Source organism: Peromyscus californicus, unplaced genomic scaffold, assembly GCF_007827085.1.
Source record: "Peromyscus californicus insignis strain IS unplaced genomic scaffold, ASM782708v3 Scaffold_16__1_contigs__length_79575227, whole genome shotgun sequence".
Taxonomy (NCBI): domain Eukaryota; kingdom Metazoa; phylum Chordata; class Mammalia; order Rodentia; family Cricetidae; genus Peromyscus; species Peromyscus californicus.
Genome location: NW_026294458.1, coordinates 42,007,531 through 42,019,133, shown reverse-complemented (window position 1 = coordinate 42,019,133; position 11,603 = coordinate 42,007,531). Strand labels below are relative to the sequence as shown.

At 34.7% G+C, this 11,603-nt stretch overlaps 1 protein-coding gene across 1 annotated transcript; it reads left to right on the top strand.

The window, feature by feature from the left end:
* Positions 1–6,646: 6,646 nt before the first annotated feature.
* LOC128111544 (olfactory receptor 187-like) lies at positions 6,647–7,576 on the top strand. Its single transcript, XM_052739796.1, has one exon. The coding sequence runs from the start codon at positions 6,647–6,649 to the stop codon at positions 7,574–7,576; it is 930 nt and encodes a 309-aa protein (XP_052595756.1).
* The last annotated feature ends 4,027 nt before the right edge of the window (positions 7,577–11,603 follow it).

The following is an 11,603-nucleotide window of genomic DNA, read 5'->3' as shown; positions in this document are numbered from 1 at the left end:
ATAGTTGCCAGATAAGTTTCAGAACACGTCTTCCTTCTGAAGGGGGCGGGGCAATCTCTAGAATGATGAATTAGAATGTGTTTTGCCAGGTCACCAGATGCTCATGAGTTCCCTGTGAAGGAAGGGAGCTTCTCATCACACTTCCCAGGGAAGTTTGGCAATGTAACCCACAGTTAGTGCATTCAGAAACACTACGTGCCTGTGCATCTGAGCATTTAGCGTCTGTAGACTTAGTACTCTTAGGAACTTCCAAATTTATGAGGAATAATTGGAAATACTACTCAGAAACAGTGAAAATGATTAACAAAAGGTAGTTCTAATCGAGGCAGGAATATAGTTACTGTCTTGAATGATCCCAGCCCACTCTCATAGACCAGAAACTTAGTGTGGCATTTTAGATTTCTGACGTGCGTAGGGTAATAAAAATGATAAAAATCTATCGCTACAGTATATTCCCAAGAAATGAAGAATTTCAGGACAAACATTGGGAAATGAAAAGGAGTTCAAAACAATATTGGAGGATCTTAGGAAGGTAAATGGAAATTGGAATGAGTTTAAAAGGATAGAGTATTAAAACAAATCATTGCTCATGTTTCTAACTCAACATATATTTTTATTAATATTCCAAGTACTGAGGTATTTGAGAATTTATAAATTTTAGAATATTTTGGCATAGTAGAAGAAATGTCAAAAATCTGCCTTGTGGTTGCCATTTCTACTCTTAAAATATTTGAACATAAGGTAAGGAAAGTATATCAGTTATTTGAAATTTACTAAGAAGATATGAATGAAAATCTACAGCAATGAATTCTCTCTCAACTACTGGTTGAGAATTTATTCTCATAATTTTATACTTTATGTTTATTACACAGAATTAGATGAATCAACTATGAACAACACAATCATATTCCTCATTCAATCTGGCTTTCTTGGGAACATTTATGAAGGAAAATAATCATAAAAAAGGAGAATTAAAGTTTCATAATTGAAGAGTAAAAATAAGTCCTTTGTGAGTATTTATAAAACAATTTAGTCATTATTAATTCAATAATTCCAAGAAATTTGGCACATATTTTAGCTAAATATTTAGGTATGAAAAAGATATCCTCTATCACAAATCTATTGATAAAAATACATTTTTAGAGAAGTATAACTTCTTTATTATAGCCTTCAGAGTTTTTACATTAGGTTGCTAATAGATAAAGAACAAAATGTCTTCTAGAAATACTGTCAATGACAATATTTGATTTTAATGTCTTTTATGTTTGATCTATACTTGTAGAAAACTTTCACAATACCATATAGCTAATGAAATTCATTTTTCAAATATTAAAGTAAAAATTTTCAGCTAAGCAATGGAGGTGCACGCCTTTAATCCCAGCGCTCAGGAAGCAGAGCCAGTTGGATCTCTGTGAGTTTGAGGCCAACCTGGTCTACAGAGTGAGATCCAAGATAGGCACCAAAACTACACAGAGAAACCCTATCTCAAAAAAAAAGGAAAAATTTCCATAACAAGTTTATTTTTAGTCTTAGAAAAATTCTTTTTTCTACATTTTACTTTTGATCTTTAAAAGTATTGCCCTAAATACTTTTAATTTTTATAAACTCATGAATACATTTATTTCTTCATATGTATGATATATATTTATATACTCTTTTCTTGTCTCTATAGTCACACACATAATATGTAATTTCACATGGCTTAATTTTAATAGAGTCCCCTGTCTTACCTCAGAGTGCCTTGGATGGAAAACAGTAACAGTTCCTTACACCTGAAGAAACTGACATTAGATACTTATAACCTCAGCACAAGACAGCCATTATTGCAACACAAGACAGAATTCACTTGAAATGATTACTGAATGGAAATGTTCGTGGGTCTATTGTTTCACTTAGTAGTCAATGCTTTTCACTTGACAGTTTGAATTTTATGAAAAACTGATTTACTGACAAATGGAAGAAAATAAAATACTCCTGCAGATATAAGATTGATTCCTGAAGGAGATATGTATTAGGACTTTTTAACTTTTTCCATTTCAGACTCTTACGTGATGTTGAATGATGGTAGAAGGAAATTAAAAGCCTTTCGTCTTGTAATTAGACCATTACGTTTCTGTAAGAGCAGAAAACATCGCATAAGTAGTAACAACACAGTTCATAACATCCAATAGTCTGGAATCTGAATGGAGCTGTTTCACAATGAGTTTATTGGTTTTGCTTGTCGCAATGAATGCATACTTTCAAAAACAGTTACTTCTTTTACTTTCTGACATTAAAATATAATTATGACATTTCTACCATTCATTTCTTCCCTTCAAAGCCTCCCATATATACCACCTTGCTCTCTTTCAAGTCCATGCACCCCCCCTTTTAAAATTGTTTGTGTATATGTCCTAAGTACATAAGTACCACCCACTCTGTCCACATAATGTTACTAAAATGTTTGTTTTTAGGGATGACCATTTGGTGATGGATAACCCGTCAGCGTATGCTGCCGTGGGGAAGACAATATTTCCAGCTCTCTTTAGTTATCTATACCTCTCCTTTTGTATCAAGGCTCAAATGAAGTCCACTGCAACTCCTCAAGCACTGCCAGAAAGACCCCAGCTCCACTGCTTGTTAGAATTTGAAAAAATCATTTTTGGTTGTTATGAATCCAAAATCCTTTTTGAGACTTGCCAACAATGTCATGATCCCATAGGTGGTCAAACCCCATAGTTTAAGGAGCTGGGATTTAGAGCTTTAGCCATAAGTCATTTTTTTTTATTAACCCTCACAAAACCATCCTAGTCAAAGCCTTCAGAGTGTGAAATTTCATCTGTATAGTTTGTCTAAACCTGTCAAAATTGCCATCTCTGAGGGGAAATCATAGTATAAAGTAGAATTTTGTGTATTAAAATTCTAATATCTTACTGCACTGGATATTTATTAGTATAAAGTGTGTGGTACCCTAAGGGACCAATTTGGACTTCTTATATGAGTCCTAACCCACAGTGCCCAGTAGAGCAGCCTCACATGGTCCTCCAGAGAACCCTGGGCTTTGGGGAATTTCAGTTCTCTAGCCCCTGTCTTCTGGAAAAATCATACAGGGATGCAACTGGTAGGTTCTTTGTTGAGGGGAAATTCATATAAACAAAGTTTCCTGGGCTTGAGCAATGAAACTTTCAAGTGTGTCACCAGGGGAAGAATTCCTATGCTCCACCATGTTCTGCTTTGGAAAGCACAGTGCTTCTAAAGATCACAGCAATGTCTTTTGAGATATGGATAGAAGAGAAAAGGGTTCTGTCACATGCACTGTCCCTTCCCTAGAGAATTAAGAATGCTGTTTCTTTCATAATAATTTTATATTTGGCTTTGGATCCCTACATGCCTTGGTATAAATGAAGGCAGCAGCAACAAGTTATATATATTTTAACTTCGTGGCTCAATACTAATAAGCAAAGTAGCTTGAATTTTTCTCTTAAATGATACTTTTGATTTTAAGCTATTAGCTTTTTATGTTCTTGTGGATTAGAGTGTTAATTTAAAATTTAGTTTAAATATCCATGTAATAATGGTTGCCATATAAGCAATGATTCTGATGATTTCCAGTACAAAGATGTACCATGTTCTGTTTAATCACATTTTCTGACTAAGTCTTTTAAGGTAAGTAATGAAAGTGTTCACTCCCCTATGTGATACTTTACTTCTAATAATTTCTTTAGGTGATATGTACAACTTTATATTGTATGTGAATAAATATATAACAGGGAATATGTATGGAATATGTTTCATGGGGTATTGTTTTTATATGCTTTTATGTACATACATACAGAGAGATACATATAGGAAATAGGCAGGAAATGTTTCTCACTACTTTTTTCTACGTTTATGATTTAATTATATGTCATATATTATATGTCACATATGCCATGCTATTTGAGAATTTAATTTTTTTGCTATAGTTGAACCTCTACAGAAAGAGAAGTATGAATTGACCTAAAATTTATCAATTTTGGGACCGTGTTTATCATCAGGATATATGAGTCAGCCTGCTTATTTTATTCTGTTAAACAAAACAGCAGGACAAAAGTAATTGGTGAAGTGAATATGCGTTCTCAAATAAAAGTTCAAGTTGAAATATTATAATATTTCTAGGAAAATGTTCCTTTAATGGCCATAAAAATCAGCATATAAACACAGGAAGAAATCTTAGGCAGTGACTATATATGAACCACACAAATCCACACAAAATATAATGAAGGAAATTTTAATATTTATGTTTCACAAATGTACATTCTATAGAAAAATATGTTTTCACTTGTACAAAACAAAAACAAGTACCTCTGTAGTAAGACGCAGAGCCCTTTGGGTTTATTCTAAAATATATTAGAATATATTGCTGGCTCTTGTGATAGATCTATTTTGAGCTTTATGAGGAAGCTACATACTTATTTCCATAATGGCTGAGCCAGTTTTCACTCCCAGCATCAGTGAATAAACATCCCCCTTTCCTGTTTTCTCCTCAGCATTTGCTGTCACTTGTTTAATTAATCTTGGGTATTCTGGCTGAGGTAAGATGAAATCTCAAAGTAGTTTTCCTTTTCATTTCCTTCATAGCTAAGGACTTCGAACATTTAAAAGAGTGTTTCTCAGCCACTTGTGTTTCTTTTGAGAACTCTGTTTAGTTTCATGACCCATTTAAAAAAAATAAGTTATTGCTTTTCTTGACGTTTAGTTTTTAAAGTCCTTTGTATATTCTAGATACTAATCTTCTGAAAGATTTTTTTCCCCATTATGTAGGCCACCTCTTTGTTCATGTGATGGTGTCCTTTGTTAAAATTTTCAGTAGTGGCTGCAGGACATAAACACCAAGGCTAAGACAAACATTAATCCCAAGTCTCTGAAACGTGCACCTTCTTCTAGTTTTCAGTCTTCTAATACTTCGTCTCTGCTCTCTGTCTCGCCTTTCCACGGTTACCCCTCCACATCTTTATCACACTCTCCCTGTTTCTCTTCATTTCTCTCTCTTTCACCTACTCAAATGACATTGTCTTGTCTTCCTGTGATTTCCTTGTCTTACTAACTTCCTCTTCTCTCTGATCACTCTTTATCCTTTGTTGAAAAGCTCTTCTTACTGTAGTCTAGAAGCACTGAACAAATGCCAACCATCTTCCATAGTTTCTAGAATAGTCTACATCATTCCTTCTTCTTAATATCATTTCCTCTTTGTATGGCTCTTTATTTCTCATTAATCCTGCTATTCTTTTATATAAATTCTATGATAGGTAGTAAGGTATTTTCACCTAAGACATCACAAATTTCTTAATTTTCAACACTTGGAGATCTCTAGGCACTCATTCAACCAGTTCCTTTGTTTTGGCCTCCAGCACTGGGCAGAAAGGGATCCAGGCAGTCACATAATTAGGATTAAGCTTTGGTAGACCCCCAAAAACTAAGTTAATGTCTCCTGTTTGCTCTGTAATAACAGAGTAGTGTACCTAAATTCTCAAGCTAAATTCTAAAAGACCTTCTATACAGTTACCAAAGTATCTTATTCCTATTTTATTAAACATCCAGCTAATGTATTAAAAAGATACATAGTATAGCCTCTATATCATGAATTATTTCCAATTTATCTCTTTGTCCTCATAATAGCTTCCAATGCCCCTTGACACACACCAGTCAACTTCAAATGCATTTAAAAATCATCTGGAGAAATTTAAAAGGTAGATAATTACTTATAAATTACCGAACCAATATCTGTAGTTACATTTCTCAATTTACTTTTTTTCTTTTGGAACTAACACAGTTTACTCTGAAAATGTAATTTGCTTAAGAGGATCTTGCAGTAGGGGTAATATGACCCCTGTCTGTTCCACCCGCCTACAGGCCTGTAGTCTAGCTGGGTAGGATAGCCTAGTCATTTCTTGAGACTAAAACCCAGCCAGCACTATGGCCAATCCAGTGCAAAGTCAGCCTTCAAAGGGCCATAAAGGGAGAGATGCTTTTTTCTGAACTGTATTCTATTTTATTATTTATTAAATTTACACAGTTCCCTCAATCTACTTTTGCACAAATATTCCTAGACAACTCTGATATAAAATCTGCTTTGGGAGCTTCTCTATAGAATAAGAGTTTTCTAATACTGTTGAACCTAGTTTCTGCTTCCAGAACCCCATTTTGTTGCTACTATATATAATTAATTACAATTAATTTTGAGATATTTCTTCCTGCCATTATCTATTATATTTTCATTGCATCAAGGAAGTATATTCCAACTAACTGAAACCATACAATTCAGTTCACATTATAATTCAGGTGCTTTAAACATCTTTGTAATAACAGTGAGTCTATGATGCTGATACTGAATTTTCCTACCAAATCAATGGATTTTTCACACATTTCATGAATATTTAGGAGGTATGTTATTGTTCAATCTATTAAAATGTTCACATGTTAAAGTTATACTGACGAATTCAAATTATTTCTTAAATTTCAAGAATAGTTTCCATTTATTATATCCAAACTGAAGAAAATTCAAAGGTCATTCTGATAAATATATGGCTGTATTTCACATTCATTACCAAAATTTTACTTTACAAGTCCATAGTAAATACTGTCTGAAATTTGCTGCCTTTCATTTCAGGGACTTCTAGTTGAGGACATGGGAACAGAGAATGCAACACTGCTGAACCAATTTGTTCTCACAGGACTCAGTCACCAACCACAGTGGAAAATCCCCCTGTTCTTGCTGTTCTTGGTGATCTATCTCATCACCATTGTTGGGAACCTTGGTCTGATCACTCTCATCTGGAATGACCCTGGTCTTCACATCCCCATGTACCTATTTCTAGGGTGTTTAGCCTTTGTGGATACTTGGTTATCATCCACAGTGACACCAAAGATGCTTCTCACTTTCATAGATAAGAGTAAACTGATCTCTCTCTCTGAATGCATGATACAGTTTTTTTCGTTTGTAATGTGTGCAACCATGGAATGTTTTCTCTTGGCAGCGATGGCCTATGATCGCTATGCAGCCATATGCAAGCCTTTACTCTACCCAGTGATCATGACAAATAGACTGTGTGTACGTCTCATAGCCTTGACCTTTGTAACTGGAATTCTTCATGCTTCAATTCATGAAGGCATGTTATTCAGATTAACCTTCTGCAATTCCAACGTAATACATCACTTTTACTGTGACGTTATGCCACTGTTAAAGATTTCCTGTACTGACCCTTCTCTTAATTACCTCATAATCTTTATTTTCTCTGGCTCAATCCAAGTATTCACTATTTCAACTATTCTAGGCTCCTACACATTTGTTCTGTGTACAGTCTTAAAAAAGAAATCTAGCAGAGGTGTAAAGAAAGCCTTTTCCACCTGTGGGGCCCACCTCTTATCTGTGTCTTTATACTATGGCTCTCTTCTCTTCATGTATCTGCTTCCTGGATCTCAAAAAGTACAGGATGAAGACATGAGGGACTCTGTATTCTACACTGTCATAATCCCTGTGATGAATCCAGTTATCTACAGTCTGAGAAACAAGCAAATCACAGATTCACTGGCAAAATTCTTAAAGAGAAACACTTAGTCTCATGTTGCTATCTGTCATCTCTTTGTCAAAATATATCACAAACTTGTGTTGGCTTAGCATGGTTGTATCTTGTTCATGATCTAAAGTATGTTCCAATCACGCCTGTTCTAGCATTTTAATGAATTAATGTGTAAATGCCTATTTCTTTCAAATATTTCTATGTGTGTTTTCAATCATACAAAGACATTATATTATGATAAAAATAAATGTAGCAACACTTCAAACTGTTTTTCATGTTCTTCATTATGACTACAGCTGCTATAGAAAATAGTAAAGACTTCTATGAGATCGTTTTTTTTTCAGCTTGGAAGCTCATATCACATTTACCTGTCTTGAAATATAGTTTTGAAATGTTAACAACATAGTAGGAATTTTGTTTACTAATAATATATTACTAATTTATTAACTTGGATATTTAAAAGGATTCATTATTTTTCTTTGTGCACATTTGTGCATGTATTTATGGGCATTCTACTTTTTAGATTATTGACAAAATTATCTTGCTCCTTATAAAAGAAAGAGAAACAATTACGATTTAGGTATAAATCAACAATCACTGTGAGCTGGTTAGTTTTTGCCAATACATATCAGAGCCACCTGGAAAGAGGAGGGCTCAGATGCTGAATTTCCTTTATCTGATTGGCCTGTGGGCGTGCCTGTGGGCGTGCCTGTGGGGACATTTTCTTGGTTGATGATTGATGTGGGAAGGTCCAACTCATATGGACAGTGATACCCTTACATAGGTGGTTAAGGGTTATATAAGAAAGTAAGCTGAGATGCTATGGAAAGCAGGGCTGTTAACAGTATGCCTCCACGGTCTCGGCTTCAGTACCTGCTTTGGCTTCACTCGACAATAAACTGAGATCTATAAGTTGAAATAAATCCTTTCCTCTATAAGAGTCTTTTAGTCATGAGTTTTATCACTGGAACAGAAGACCAGCTAAGACACAAAGGGCTAACAATCAGTTTGGGTTGTATCCTTGCTAAGGCAGAATGTTGTTGAACATGTTTTCAGGAATTGTCAAGAATTCTTTAAAGAGTATCATTGATTTATTTTATTTGTTGATTGACTCTTTTAAAACAGGCTTTAAATGTTTAGTTGGAATTAAAAGTCACCAAGAAAGCTTGTGAAAACACAACCTAACTTGCTATCCCTTGAGAGTTTTCTAATTCAATAATGTTAATAAAGTTGATTTGGGATCATACATAAAAAATTGCTGTTTTGTAAAAATTCTATGTAAAATAATGTTTTATAAAAATTCTATATAAAATAAGTATGTGTCAGTCAAAGGAAAGTTTCTACACATTTACATTAATTATTTAAATTTGAGTAAGAGAATATTAAGATCCATACCATCTGCTTTTACTTTCACCATGCTTGGTAAGATAGATCAGTATGTAATGTAGCAGCAATTTCAACATATTTGAAGTATAGTAGGCATTTGTTAACTTTCTCTCTAGGTATGATGCTGACAGTGAAAATCCCGCGGCATTGTTTAAGTATAGTTAGTACAAGGAACTTATATTAATTACAAAAATATTATTTAGTAAGATCAGTCAATTTTGGTCTATAGTTTTCAAAGTTCATGTATAAGACATCCATTTGCAGCCAGGCAGTGGTGGTGCACGCCTTTAATCCCAGCACTTGGGAGGCAGAGCCAGGCAGATCTCTGTGAGTTTGAGACCACCCTGGTCTACAGAGAGAGATTCAGGACAGGCACCAAAACTACATGGAGAAACCCTGTCTCAAAAAAAAGAAAGACATCCATTTGCTTGAAGAATATTATTTTTACTTCTTTGATAATGTTCATTTTGTGTAAGACTTATATGAAGGCAGTAACTTGCAATTATATAATGATATTTCCTTTTTTATCAATAGAAAAATAATTTTATCAAATATGACATGAATGTTGTATTAATAATAGTTATGAATTTGAATATGAACTTCATAAGAATATGAACTTACAAGTCCCGTATTTGCTCTCTACTTCCTAGATAAAAAGGAAGTCCATGCTTATTTCAAAGTTCAGGTGGTCTGATAACCAATGGTGTTATCTAGTCTGAATCTGAAGGCAGGGAATTGAGGTGTATCAGTGGTAGGAGAATGTCAATAGCTAAAATGGGTGGAAAATGAACTCAACTTTTCTGTGTTTCTTTTTACTGAGGCACTCAGTTGACATAATGATGCCCCCATGCATTTAGAGAAGGTCAAATAACTTATTTATTCAAACAATTCAAATAGGTAACACCCTGAACAAAGAAATCCCTTGACAGATACATCTAGAAATGATGTTTTACTAGTTATCCTAGTTCTCAGTCATGTGGACACAGAAAATTACCTGTTCTTCTCACCAAACTCCTACTTCCTGAGGACTCCATGTTTTGGTACAGAACCAATTTCCCCTAGCTCTGCCACAGACCCTCTCAGCTTTTCTTCCTAGCCTTCTCTACTCTTTTACACTACCCACTGACCTGCAGAAACACTCTCTAGACGGGGCAATGCAGCCACCACACTTGCCTAGGGCACATGAAGGGCAACAGCAACCAAAGATCAAAGCACCCACACGACAAAGACAAAACCAGATATCAACACAAAGAAATGCCCCAAACATCCTATTGGAGGATTAGATCCCAGAATAAAAACACAAATGTGAACAGAAAAGACAATATGCCTTTACAAGCATTCAGTAACCCTATTTCTTCAGGAAGGCATGAGAAAGGCAATATTGCTGAAAAACTTCAAAAATCAAACCAAAATATGCTCATGGTCCTTAATAAGAATATGAATAAATCCCTTAATGAAGACCCCGAGGACAAAAAGAAACAGTTGAGTGAAATAATGAAAAGAGTTTAAGATATGAAAGTACAAATAGAATCACTAAGAAAATCCAAACTGAAATAAAACCAGTAATGAAAACTTTAGAAAGTCAAATAGAAACCTCAGAGGTAAACCTCACCAATAGATTCTAAGAAATGGAGTAGTGAACCAGAGGTATTGAAGACAAGGTAGAAAAATAATAGTTCAGTTAAAGAAAATGTTAAATAAAAAAAAAAAAAAAACATCAAACAACAACAAAAACAATCTGGGCACAAAACTTTCAGGAAATCTGGGACACTCTGAAAAGACCAAAACGGCTATTAAGAATAGGGATAGGCCGGGCGGTGGTGGCGCACGCCTTTAATCCCAGCACTCGGGAGGCAGAGCCAGGCGGATCTCTGTGAGTTCGAGGCCAGCCTGGGCTACCAAGTGAGTCCCAGGAAAGGCGCAAAGCTACACAGAGAAACCCTGTCTCGAAAAAAAAAAAGAAAAAAAGAATAGGGATAGAAGCAGGAAATGAAACCCAAATCAAAGAAGAAAATTTCCCTAATTTGAAGAAGGAAATGCCTAGCAAGGCAAAAGAAGCAGACAGAACACCAAATAGACAGGATCAGAAAAGAATTTCCCATGACAAACAATAATTAAAACACTAAATGTATGGTATAAAGAAAGGATATTAAATAATGCAAGGGAAAAAGACTAAGTCACACTTAAAAGCAGTGCGATCAGAATAATATCTGACTTCTCAATGGAGACTCTGAAAGCCAAAAGGGCCCATATGGATGTTTTATAAACTCTGAGAGAACATGGTTGCCCACCCAGACTATTCTACCCAGCAAAACTATCAATCACAGTCCACAGAGAAAGATAAAACCAAATTTAAGCAACTTCTAGCTTCCAATCAAGTTCTACAAAATGCACCATAAGGAAAACTTCATTCTGAAGAGGTTAACCACATCCAAGAATATAAAAGATATAAATAATCCCAGATGAATATATTAAAAAAGAGGGAAACTACACACCTTAACAACAAAAAGCAGTGGGACTCAATAAACACTGCTTATTGATAACTCTCAATATTAATGGTCTCAACTGCCTAATAAAAAGACACAGACAAATTAGATTAGAAAGCAGGATTCATATTTCTACTGCATACAAAAAAACACATCTCATCATCATGGATAGACATTATCTCAGGGTAAAAGG